The following is a 13,218-nucleotide window of genomic DNA, read 5'->3' as shown; positions in this document are numbered from 1 at the left end:
AGGGCTTAACTAAAAATGCAAGAGATGACAAAAAGCTGTGGAAGAAAAAGGAGATTGTGATGGACACGGGCTCAGTTCTGCTCCAGGTAGTTTTACAGTAGGCCCACCAACAAGACCTCCCCAAACATTCACAAAGACAGTGATACCATTCCAAATAAATTTAGCTGATGTATCATGGTTAGCTACCTAGACATCTGGACCAGAAATAAATCAGAGCCACTGCACCAATTTACGATCCTGTTTACTTAATTTCAGGGAAAAATAATCACTCCTGAATGGCTAAGAGCTGAAGAGCTTTACTGTTCATGCTCATTCCTTAAATTACAACATGTCATCTCTGTACGTTTTACAGAATTGTAACACTACCACATAAGGTAAGTTTTAACCTCAAAAAAAACAACAAACAAAGTAGCTTTTAGTACTTCTCTGAAGTGAATTGTGACTATTGTGTTCTAGACATACTGAGAACAATCAATATTAAGGGGAACAGCATTTTTTTTATGGGGAACATCTAGTTTTATAAATACGATAAAACCACAGATAAGAGGTTTTTAATGACAGGAAGCACTTTGAGTGTCATTTGTCTTTATGTACAGACATTTAAACCACAGATTTTAATCTCTATTTTTAAATTAACTCTTTTCTCAGCACTCAAGTGAATCAATACCTTTTCTTACACTTTTGTCTAGATTATCCCAGTTACCCAAGTCTGTCAGAGTAGTTCTAAGGGTATCTCATGCAAAGAATGTTTTTCATCTACGTTCAACTCAAGGCACTGTAAACCAGAAATTTTATGTAAAAATAAAAACACAATCTGTTTTTTATTATATGCATAGCCTATTTGTGACTGCAAAATTTAATATACAGAACTTCCCATTAAAGATGCAGAAGATAAAAATAATTCTTCCACATACAACCTAAAACATTATCAGGATCTGAACCCTAGTTGATAATACATTTACATCCCTTAGTGGACAGGAATGAGCATTCAGCTCATTTGTCAAGCTCTTGTCAAGAGAAAAGACCCTTTTTCTTTCTGCCCCATCACTGGTTAGTATTTTTACAGAATGGCTGAGGTTGGAAGGGACCTCTGGAGGTCATCTGGTACAAGCCCCCTGTTCAAGCAGGGCCACCTACAGATGGCTGCGCAGGACCATGTCCAGCTGGGTCCTGAGAGCCTCCATGGATGAACACAACCCCTTCGGGCAACCCGTGTCTGTGTCTGACTATCCTCACAGTACAAAAACATTTGTCCTACATTCTGATGGAATTTCATATATTGTGACCACTGCCTCAAGTCCTGTCAACGGGCACTACTGAGAAGGGTCTGGCTCCCTTTTCATTATTCCTTTCCATCAGGTATTTACGCAGATGGAAGCCTCCTCTTCTCCAGGCTGGACAGTCCCAGCCCTCTCAGCCTTTCCTCACAGGAGAGGCACTCCAGTCCCTTCATCTCTTGGTGGCCCTGTGCTGGACATGCTCCAGTATGTCCATGTCTCTCCTGTACTGGGGAGCCCAGAACTGAACCCAGCACTCCAGACGGGTCTCACCAGTGCTGAGTAGAGAGGAAAGATCACCTCCCTTGGACCTGCTGGCAAGTCTCTGACTAACGCAGTCCTGGCTGCCATTGGCCTTCTTTGCCACAAAAGCACTTTGCTGGCTCATGGTCAGCTTGTTGTCTGCCAGGACCCCTGGGGATATTCTCCAGAAGGGCTTTCCAGCAGTTAATTCCCCAGCATGTACTGGTGCCTGGGGTCTCTGCAGGGGCAGAACTCTGCATTTTCCCTTGCTAAACTTCGAGATTCCTCTCCACCCACTTCTCCAGCTCTCCAGGTCACTGTTTGGGACGCAACAACACCTGGTGTATCAGCCATTGCTCCCTGTTTTGTATCATCTGTGAACTTGCTGAGAGTGCACTCTGTCCTGCTGTCTAGATCATTCATTAAGATATTAAATAGCATTGTCCCCAGTAACCACCCCTAGGGTGCAATGCTGCTGACTGGCCCCTGGCCAGCCTTTGTGTCACTGATCGCCACCCTTTGGATCCAGTCATTCATCCAGGTTTCAACCCACCTCGCCGTCTGCTTATCTAACCTGTACCTTGTCAGCTTGCTTTGTAAGATACGTTCTACTGCAGATGCAAATTTAAACACCTTCTCCATCGCTACTCACCTACAAGTAAAAGCAGGTGGTCCACTTTATCCCAGTAAAAGAAGAACCCCTCCATATGTGAACGAGGAGAAAAATATTGCTTCCCTTAGAATGAGCAGTCAAAGGCAGGCAGGCTATTTTAAAAGTCAAAATAGAGGTAACTAGTCTTAACTGCAGTGATAAAAATAGAAACAACTCAAACTATGAGCTTAGTTTGGCCCACTGCCCTTCATCTTTTGAGCATTAGATAGACATGGACTGTGAACAGCTGCAGAAAGTCTTGATGAACATTTATATGAATTAAACTATAAGAAAGCAAAGTGTATTCTAATGTCAGAGACAGTATTTGCTAATCTCCTGCATGTGTGATCTTTTCCACCTAAAAAAATCCTCATGCCTTTTGAGGACCCCGTCTAAATGGTGTCAGCCAACCAAGCTAACTCTGCTGAAGTCAGTGGAGTTTTCTCATTAGTGTCAATGGGAGCTCCAGCAGCAGCAGGACAAACTTACACGGTAAGGCCCTGACCTTATAACTCATTCTGTACAGGCAGGCTGTGTGCTGTCCTGCTGCTGCCACTGTTGAAGCCAGTATCTAACCGCTAGGAGGAATTGCTTTAACATGCACTCACATGACTCACGCATAAGCAGGCACTTAAAAAGCGAGTGAAAGAAAAACACGTGCTCTGCACTCATTAACTCTTATACCTGTTTACGTCCTACGTATAGTCTTTATAAGCATCCTTCTAGGAAAAGATAATCCAGTGTATTGATTTTCCATACACACAGCAGTAATAGCAATAAATAGGCATTAATTATATGACCTTACTAATTTTCTATCAGTTTATTTATTGTGCCATATGGAGACCTGCAATATACCTGTGAACAAAAAAATGACACAGAAGTAGAAGACAAACTACCTCATTTAACAAAAAATTGCCTCATACTTTTAACGCAGCATTAAAATATCCCATATGACTAAGTAAAAGGCTTTTTCAGCATCAAAATAAATGATAACAAAATGAGAAGAAACCTGACTTATGCTACACATAAGGCTCTTTATAGAGTCTCACAACTAAAAGTGTATTTCTTTTCACTGGTGTAGACTGACTTTAAAACCTTTATATGAATGCCATTTCTTGAATTAATGGTGAAGACCTACATGTGGGTCACGACATTAACACTGAGCTGTTTGACTTCAGTTTCAGTTTTGTTCAGTTTTGGGCCCCTCGCTACAAGAAGGACATGGAGGTGCTCGAGAGAGTCCAGAGAAGGGCAACGAAGCTGGTGAGGGGTCTGGAGAACAAGTCTTATGAGGAGCGGCTGAGGGAGCTGGGCTTGTTCAGCCTGGAGAAGAGGAGGCTCAGGGGAGACCTCATTGCTCTCTATAGGTACCTTAAAGGAGGCTGTAGAGAGGTGGGGGTTGGTCTGTTCTCCCACGTGCCTGGTGACAGGACGAGGGGGAATGGGCTAAAGTTGCGCCAGGGGAGGTTTAGGTTGGATATTAGGAAGAACTTCTTTACTGAAAGGGTTGTTAGGCATTGGAATGGGCTGCTCAGGGAGGTGGTTGAGTCGCCATCCCTGGAGGTCTTTAAAAGACGTTTAGATGTAGGCTTTAGTGATACGGTTTAGTGGAGGTCTTGTTAGCGTTAGGACAGAGGTTGGACTAGATGATCTTGGAGGTCTCTTCCAACCTAGACGATTCTGTGATTCTGTGACTTCTAAAATGCAGAGAAAGAGGCACCACTACAGTAATTCTCACTGAAACCAAATGACTTTGCCCACTACAAAGCTCATGGCTAGAGACAGATTGTTGTGTTGTTAAGGTCATGATCTGCAGCTTCTGTTCACAGTCCTTTCTACTGTTGCTAGCAGAGCTAAAATTTAAGAATGACAGCTCATGAGGAAGTAAATAATATATATTTTGGCATAGACATTAAATCTTAGTTAAATCTATGCAATTCAGTCAGTGTGCAGATGTCAAGAACACAGTAGTTACCCTTAAAAATCTTGTTTTTTAAAACTGGTTGGGAAACATTTTTCTTCTAATAAAATTTTTCAATTAAATAAAAGGTTTACTGGAAATTTATTCTTCACAATATTTCAAGGTTTTAAATATATACTTGAGTTCCATAAGCTCTTCTGTTTTGCAGTAAAGACCCATCCATTTTTGCCATAAAAATAGAAATATTAACACCTTTCAGCGAAGGAATGTTTCAAACAGAAATTCCAAACCCCCGTGATTACCACAGTTAGGACAGCAGAAGAATACAGAATCACACAGAGCACACAACCTGTACTTTCCAAGTCAAAACCCCACTGTCTTTCACGCAACAGCTGACCACGTCTGTAACAGTGACACAAAAAGAAGAGCTTGCCCGCTGTCTGACCAAGGAACCATAAAGTGCTTGAAGCCGCTGAAAGACAGACACACTCACCCCACCTGCATCCACCATGTTAATGTCTGGATGGTGGAGGAAGGGCTCCAGAGCACAGGCAGCCACCACCGAAGCTCTCTGCCCCATGAGCAGCCTGCTTCTGATTGCTCTGTGCCATGCTCCCCGCGGTGCTCCTGCCTCCCATGGGCGACGACAGCCAAACCTTCCTCCAGCAGCAGAAACCCAGTACAGAGCAGCTGGCAGAGATGTCCTTAATTCAAAGTTGGCATTACAGTTATCTGGGCACAGCGTCAAATCCAAGTGAGTTGGTGTATTGGGTTTACAGGGCAAGGTTGTAGTAGCGGGGATCTGCAGGGGTGGCCTCTGTGAGAAAAGTCCAGCAGCTGCCCCATGTCAGATAAGGGCCAGCATCAGCCAGCTCCAAAAGGACTTGTCACTGTCCAGAGCTGAGCCAGTAAGCGATGTTTGTGCTTCCATGACAGCAGATTGAAGAAAGGGAAAAAACTGCTGGACAACAGCAGCTGGGAGAGAGATGAGTGAGAACCAGCCCTGCAGACCCCTGGGTCAGTGCAGCAGGAGGGCAGGAGGTGCTCCAGGCACTGCAGCAGAAATTCCCCTGCGGCCTGTGGAGAGGCCCCTGGTGGAGCAGGCTGTCCCCCTGCAGCCCATGGGTCCCACACGGAGCAGATCTCCACGCTGCAGCCCGTGGAGGAGCCCCCGCTGGAGCAGGTGGAGGTGGCCTGGAGGAGGCTGCGGCCCATGGAGAGCCCCCGCAGGAGCAGGCCCCGGGCCGGAGCTGCAGCCCGTGGAGAGGAGCCCACGCAGGAGCAGGGGGTCTGGGGGGAGCTGCCGCCCATGGGGGACCCGTGCTGGAGCAGTTTGCTCCTGGGTGAAGGATGGACCCCGTGGTACGGAGCCAAGTGGGAGCAGGGGCAGAAAGTGACCATGAAGGAGTGGCAGAGACGAAGCGTTAGGGACTGACCGCAGACCCCACTCCTCCATTCCGCTGCACTGCTTGTGGGGAGGATACACAAGAGGGTGGATGGGTGGAAGGTGGTTTTAGTCTGTTTTTATTTTTTCACTGCTCTGGCATGTTAGTAATAGGTAATTAATTTTATTAATCTCCCTATGCTGAGTCTGTTTTGCCCATGACGGTAACAGTTGAGTGATCTCCCTGTCTGTGGTTTTACTCAGGTGAGCAGCTGAGTTCTGCCATGGCTGCTCTCTCACTCCCCCTCCTCAAAGGGGAAGGGTGAGAAAATACGATGAAAAGGGCTCAAGGATTGAGATAAGGATGGGGAGATCGCTCAGTGATTATTGTCACGGGCAAAACAGAGTAGGGAGACAGTAAGATTTACTGTCTACCACTAACGAGCCAGAGAAGTGAGAAACAAAGGAAAGAAACCAAAAGTACCCTCCCCCCATCTGCCCTTTTCCACCTCCTCCCCCGGAGCGGTGCAGGGGAAAGGGGAATGGGGGCTGCGGTCAGTCCCTAAGACTCCTTCACGGTCCCTCTCTGCCCCTGCTCCCCGTGGGGTCCCTCCCACGGGATGCCGTCCTTCCTGAACTGAGCCTGCGGGGGCTGCCCACAGGCAGCAGCTCTTCAAGCACTGCTCCCACATGGCTCCGTACCACGGGGTCCATCCATCCCCCAGGAGCAAACTGCTCCAGCACGGGTCCCCCACGGGCAGCAGCTCCCCCCAGACCCCTGCTCCTGCGTGGGCTCCTCTCCACGGGCTGCAGCTCCGGCCCGGGGCCTGCTCCTGCGGGGGCTCTCCATGGGCCGCAGCCTCCTCCAGGCCACATCCACCTGCTCCACCGGGGGCTCCTCCACGGGCTGCAGCGTGGAGATCTGCTCCGTGTGGGACCCGTGGGCTGCAGGGGGACAGCCTGCTCCACCAGGGGCCTCTCCACAGGCCGCAGGGGAACTGCTGCTGCGTGCCTGGAGCACCTCCTGCCCTCCTGCTGCACTGACCTGGGCGCCTGCAGGGCTGGTGCTCACTGCTCTCTCTCTCCCAGCTGCTGTTCTGCAGCAGGTTTTTTTTCCCCTTCTTCAATCTGCTCTCACAGAGGCACAAACAACATCACTTATTGGCTTGGCTCTGCCCATCGGCGGGGCCCTGATGTAACATGGGGCAGCTTCTAGATTCTTCTCACAGAAGCCAGCCCTATGATCCCCTGCTGCCAAAACCCTGCCTCATAAATCCACTACGCTGTCCTTACCTGAACCCTTTCCATCATATTTTCTCCCCCTGTACCTTTGAGGAGTGGACATGAGAGAGTGGTTGTGGTGGAGGTCAGCTGCCCAGCTGGCTAAAACCACCACCACAGTTGGCTTGGTGTGAACCAGTGCAGCAGCAAGGACCGAGGTTACCACAGCAAGCACGGCCTGTCAGAGATGTGAGCTGCTCTTAATGTGGATGCAAACAAACAAGCAACGAGGAATCAGTATGCTTTTTGAAAAAAGACAGGTTCCTTCAGTTGAAAGTAAGATTTACAGGTGTGATGACGGAAGGATTTTCAGAGTGGATGGGAAGAAACCAGCTTCTCTGCAAGCAGAAAATTGCATGCAGCCCTGAACCACTGACAGCCAATATCCAAACAACTTAAGGAAGAAAAAAAAATCCCTTTCCCCATAAACACATTCAGGCAGGCACACACAGGAGGAAGCTTCTCCTCAGGAGGAAAAATCAGCTTCAGAGCACAAGTGCAATAAGCTGACTTCCGAAGTGGCTTGACAACGGATACCCAGGAGAGAAAAGCCTCAGACAACCACAGGCAAGGTAAGATTTCAGAGCCACAGCTTCTCAGCTGCTCTGCCACTGAAAGCCATGCTGGCCCTGCAAGAACGTCCTTCGAAGGAGCCGATTACAATGCAATTTTGCCTCACAGCACCCTGACTCTGCAACCTGTTATTCACTCATCACCTTCCATTGCTCTGCTACAGCCACCCCTCTCTGGACTGACTGGAGGCCCACCATCGCCTGCAACCGACAGATTTCTCTACCCTTTTCCAAGCACAGCAGTGACCGATACACAGCCACCCCCTCTGCCATCTCCTCTCCCAGCACCCTGCAGGGAGACAGAGGGGAAATCTTTGTAAGCAAAGGCACTGCCTTTTCATCGGAGGAACCAGACAGCAAAGGAGATGCAGACAAATGGATGCACTCCCACAGGTTTTTCAGGCTCTGAAATCCCTTGTCAGAATAGCAAACAGGCTCCTTCTAGAAAGGCTTGGTATGCTTTAAAGGGGGTGAAGTAAAGTGTGAACTCCATTATAAAGTCCCTTAAAAACTGCAAACTGACAATAAAAATAAGCTAACACAAGAAGTCTCAAGAAACACCGTGTTCCTACTGCAAGCTCATCTGAGGAACGACACCTCCTTAAAGACATTCTGCAGCACCCACCCGGTATTCAGCTTAAGTGCCAGCTCCGGAAATGAGGGAGGAATAAATAATGGAGTTCAACTGCAGCCTCATCTGAGGCTCTCAGAGCACACAAAGACAAATTAAAATCTATATGTAATTACTCAACTTGGGCTAGAAACAAAATGATTTGGGGGTTTGGATGCATATGAAGGATTCTAGAGGATACTTGGAATGCGTAGTTACATGAAATTATGAAAGCTAGCTGAGCAACTGACAACAGCTCTGCATAAGAAGAAAGAGGCCTGTCCTTATGAATAGAAGAGCATTTGTAGATTAAGACATAACCAGAGATGAAAAAGGATAATGACCACTGCTAGTCCCACAAACTTTATGCTGTAACTGTTGAGCACAGTCCAAAGGCACTTCATGAACACATCTAAACGCTAGTATAAATTGCAGCACTGCAGAACGTGGTAATTCATACCACATGCCCAGAATAATCCTCACTCCTCAGATTTCAGGCATGGGTCTAGCACAGGTACCCAACATGCCCAGTACCCAGGTTCTGCTGCAATCTTATAAAACCACCTTCATGTGAAATCAATCCTTTCTGCATTGCTTATTTGCCGCATAAAGGAAATTTCTACACCTGGCACCTGCCTGAGCTAAGGCCTGTCAGGAGGAGAGACGTGTGATCACTGCAGCCTTCGCGCCAGGGACACGGCTCTGCGCTATTTCTGAACAGGCAAAGAGATCAGGGACCCAGTCCAAGCCTGGTGAGAGGAACCCATGACAAGTGTATTTGCAAGGAGTAAGTGCAAGAGGCTTGCGTAAGGAGCAAAAAGGAGAGGGCAGTCACAGCTGGAAACAAATCTGTTTTAGCTCTGAATGCATTTTCTGGTCTTATTTATGAATGTTCTAACTCTAAGCCATTATGTACAATGACTGTCATTACCTAGGTCTTTAGGAAACCTGCTTTTACAACTTACACAGCAACTCAAAACTACCAAGAGAAAATGTTCAGGTTACAAGAGGATGGGTATATTAAAAATTTAGCCCAAAATGAGTTTGCTCATAGAAACTAACATTCTTTACTTGATAGGCCATAGCTAGTTCATTCAATGCAAGACTCCCTTTGAAAGTTAGTTTCTTCCTGTTAATTTTTATTTTTACTGAAGCCCTTTGAACTGTTTAGCACTGGTTTCCTTTTTTGCATTTTATTATCTGACTTTCAAAAATCTTCTACAAAACATACATAAAATTAAGGGGAAAAAATAGGTTCACAATATCATCTACTCATAGAACAATTGTAATTGAAGGGACCTCAGGAAGTCTCCAGCATATCCTCCTGCTCAGCACAGGGTCAGCTATGAGATCAGAGCAGGTTGCTCAAGGCTTTAATCGGTCTCATCTCAGAACTCCCCATCTGCTGCACAACATCCCCGGGCAATTTGTTCTTGCCTGCTCGACCCTCCTAAGATCAGTGGAAACAAATGAAAGGATCAGAAAGAGTTTGCTGCTTTTGTATTTCAGTAAGACGAGAAGGGCCCACAAAGTTTATGCTCAGAAGGCCTTAAAGAAAAAAAGGAAATTACAGCAACAAGAAACAACACAGAACACATGTAATATAGAAAAAGGCGACACCCTGCAAGCCTCAGGCATTTTGAGAGAGATGGCGCTTACATTTATTTTCATAAAAGCATGGTCCTTCCAGACTGGGTGCCCCAGAGACCAGGCTCCTCCTTGTATCCACAGGACCAGTATAAAGACTTGTTCTGCTTCTGTTGTGCTAAATAATGCATCATGAAGACACCACAGTTGATCCACAGCTCGCTTCTCTGATCCTCGGTACCTCCTACCAATGACAATGTGGATACCTCACACATCCCAAAGAAGCGTTGCATAAAAACAAAACAATTGCTTTGTCCTGGAAACAGTCTTGAGAAGCGACGATATGTTTTTTTTTTAAAAAAAAAAAGGAAAAGAAAGAAGAAAAAGCACCTTCAAATGCTTTTTTCAAATCCCATCTCTGAAATGTTGAGAGATGCAGAGCTTTAGATTTCACTTACAAACAGAAAGAGCTTGCACACCCTGCACATTGATTTACTTCTCTCAGAACATTGTAATGTCAACTGTATTTGAAACAGTAACGCTGGATAGTGCAAGGCACCAATGCTTAGGTTAGAGCTCAAACCTGCTATCAGACACTAGCAAAGGACAAATAAGCAAAGCTTTCAAACCAATTGCCTTATTTCAGCTCAAGCAGCACTGCCTCAGAGAGCCGAATTATTTATACTAAACTAGTATTTTCTTATACCTACACAAACACAAAAAGTGCTCTGTAAACAACACGAGCACATCCTCCAGACATGGTCTACTCCTGCCCGTAACAGAGACTCCTAGAGGGAACTTAGCCTTTTGCGGGCTTTGACTTCTCCCTCAATAATTATGGCTCTACAATCTGAAAAAAGAGACCCAATAGTATAGTCTATGTTTTCAAGGAGAAAGAAGTGGATTTTTTTTAAACTAATGACTATTAAATCCCAAGTATCTTCTGATGCTTAGGTCTTTATACCCTTAAAACAAGTTTTAATCCGTGCTTACCAGAAGTATCATTGGCCTCTTCCATGTTGTTAAGCCTATGATTCCAGATAAGATTACCTGTAACATTAAAAAAACAGTATTACCAAGAAGTCAACAACTGTTCAGAAAATGCCATTTATGTATTCATCGTTGCTCTGATGAAAGGTCCTTTGGAGTGCTAAAGCAATGTTGGGATGATGTGAAGATGCACTTTGTGAAGATGCAGAGACTCAGAGCCTGTGCTGACGAGGTTCTTCACTCCTAGGTTTATCCTGTGAAATAATACAATCAGAACTGACACTTTCATCTACTATTTTCTTGTGTTTTCCACCCAGAAAACATCCGCGGTGGCAAAAAGTTATAGCAGCAACTCCCACCTCATCAACTGCCAAAATATTGCTTTCAGCCGAGGACGTGTTTTCCTGAAACATGGCTAAGCAAATCTAAAAACTGTCTACGCCGTCCCCGTCCATGGTCACCCACTTCCAACAGCTCATCAGGTGTCCACGACTGCCCCTTCCTGCCGCTTCCCTCGTGCTGCTCTGCCCGCTTCTGACCTTTCCAGTGAACCTTTGGTTACCTCTTTAACTTGATGTGACCGATCTGATCTAGCAAGCATAACACTCGTTTATGATTTAGCTGAAACACCTCGTGTTATCACCGCCAGTGTTGCAAAACCACATACATAACTCTGCAGTTTCATAACTAAGTATTTTTTGAATTCTCTGAGTGCAAAATAGTCACATGGTTTTAAAACTGAGCGCATCAATACTGATGCGAATTGGGGCTTTGGATTAAGGACAGCAAGGCTGATTTCAGTACATTTGTTAAAGCTTTACGGTGCACGAAAACAAAGCCTTCCTCAAAGTTTTCCTGACCCGCACTTAACCAGTGCATCGCAATCAGGATGTCGCATCTGGAAAGGAAAAAGCAGACGCATCCTCAATTCCAGCTCTCAGCTGCCTCCTACCTTTCCAACTTGCTGCTGGGCTAAATTTTTTCACTCATGCTGTTGCACCTGAAAGGCATTCCTGGTAATTTTTCGAGACCGAACACGTTATTGTTTCAGAGCATTAAGAAAGCGAAGTTTGTTTGCTGCTGTTATTAAAGCAATTGGACTTTCCCAGTCCACACGTGTGTTTTTAAAACCCTTTGGGAGCACAAGCATAGGTTAAACAGCTTACACAGACGTAAACAGGCTCGTCTGGAAACCAGGTAACTGTCCGGAGGGACACCAAACCGGCACCGGGGCGGGCTGGGTCCCCCTCCCCCGGTTAGGGCTGCCACACTTCAGGGACGAGCCCGGCACCTCGCTCAGGAGCTCCCCAGCCCACCCCCGGCACTTACCGAGGAGCCGGCCCAGAAGGGGCAGGCGTTCTTCACCTGCGGGGCGCCGCTCAGCGACAGCGCCCCGAAGCTCAGCGCCACCATGCAGCAGCCCAGGACGAGCTGCAGCAGCCCCAGCGACAGCAGCGGCCGGGCCGGCAGCAGCTCGGAGCCCGGCGCCGGGGCCGGTGCCTGGAGCGGGGCCGGGGGGCGGCGGGCGGGCGGTGAGCGGGCGGCGGGGCGCGGCGGGGGGCCGCCGACGCCGGGCCGGCAGCAGCGGGAGCGGAGCGGCGGCAGCGAGGGGTCGGCGGCGGGCAGCGAGCCCGGCACCGGAGCCGCCGCCGAGGCGGCCGCCGCCGGAGGGGCGGCGGAGAGCCCCGGCACCGGGCAGCAGGAGCCCGGCAGCACCACCGGCAGCGACATCGGGCACGGCCGCCCCCCGCCGCCGCCTGGGCCGAGCCGAGCCGGGCCGGGCCGGGCCGGCGCCCGCCCCCCTGTGCCAGCCCACCCGGGCGCCGACTTCCTGTGGCTCTGCCCGGCCCGCCCCGGGCCGCGGGGTGTCGGTGGTGGCCGCCCTCCTGTCCCCGCCTGGTTCCCCCCGGGGGTGGGGAGGTGGGGGCGGCGGGGGCTCGTCGTTGTGCTCCACGGCTGGAAGTGGGCCGGGAGAGGAAGCTCCGGGGTTGAGTTCTGTGCTGCTGCTTTCCTTATCGGCCCGTGTGGTTGTGTACCTGTTGGGCTTGTCTGGACATGAACTCAAAAAAAAAAAAAAAAAAAAACCACGGAGAATCTCAGTTGTGAAAAACAGAGCTTTTAGTACTGCAGGGAAATAAGCTGTGTTAAAGGGGTCGGCTCATATGACATAGGCAACGTATGTTGTGGTAATCACAGAAACATTAGGGTTGGAACCGATCTCCAAGATCATCTGGTCCAACCATCCCCCTACCACCAATGTCACCCACTAAACCATGTCCCTAAGCACCATGTCCAACTTTTCCTTGAACACCCCCAGGGACGGTGACTCCACCACCTCCCTGGGCAACCCGTCCCAATGCCTGACTGCTCTTTCTGAGAAGAAACGTCTCCTCATTTCCAACCTGAACCTCCCCTGGCACAACTTGAGGCCATTCCCTCTAGTCCTATCACTAGTTACCCGTGAGAAGAAGCCGACCCCCACCTCCCCATGCCTTCCTGCACATTAGAGATGGTGCTTTTGGAATTAAACACTTTGTACATTTCTGTTGATTTTCTATCTAAATATTCAGGACTAGGAGAACTCCTTACCAAGAAGAGTCACCTACCACCCTGGACCACCCTCTTCCCATGAAGACTTCACAAATCAACTTATACAGCAGGCTTTATGGACCAGGGTTTGGAGCAATAGGTTTTAATGCCC

At 48.0% G+C, this 13,218-nt stretch overlaps 1 protein-coding gene across 2 annotated transcripts in view; it reads right to left on the bottom strand.

The window, feature by feature from the left end:
* The window catches only part of ENTREP1 (endosomal transmembrane epsin interactor 1), a 30,571-nt gene extending 18,231 nt beyond the window's left edge, over positions 1-12,340 (bottom strand). Inside the window, exons 1-2 of one of the 2 annotated variants that reach the window (XM_080574840.1) lie at positions 11,847-12,340; positions 10,521-10,577 (exon numbers count right to left, since the gene is read on the bottom strand). In XM_080574840.1, the coding sequence (XP_080430966.1) occupies positions 10,521-10,577; positions 11,847-12,248 (459 nt within the window). In that variant the 5' untranslated portion in view covers positions 12,249-12,340. The remainder of the gene's footprint in view (positions 1-10,520; positions 10,578-11,846) is intronic. The other variant, XM_080574839.1, reaches the window with a different exon arrangement.
* Positions 12,341-13,218: the final 878 nt, after the last annotated feature.

This window comes from Anser brachyrhynchus (assembly GCF_964034855.1).
Source record: "Anser brachyrhynchus genome assembly, chromosome: Z".
Lineage (NCBI taxonomy): Eukaryota > Metazoa > Chordata > Aves > Anseriformes > Anatidae > Anser > Anser brachyrhynchus.
This window is presented reverse-complemented; position numbering and strand designations above follow the sequence as displayed.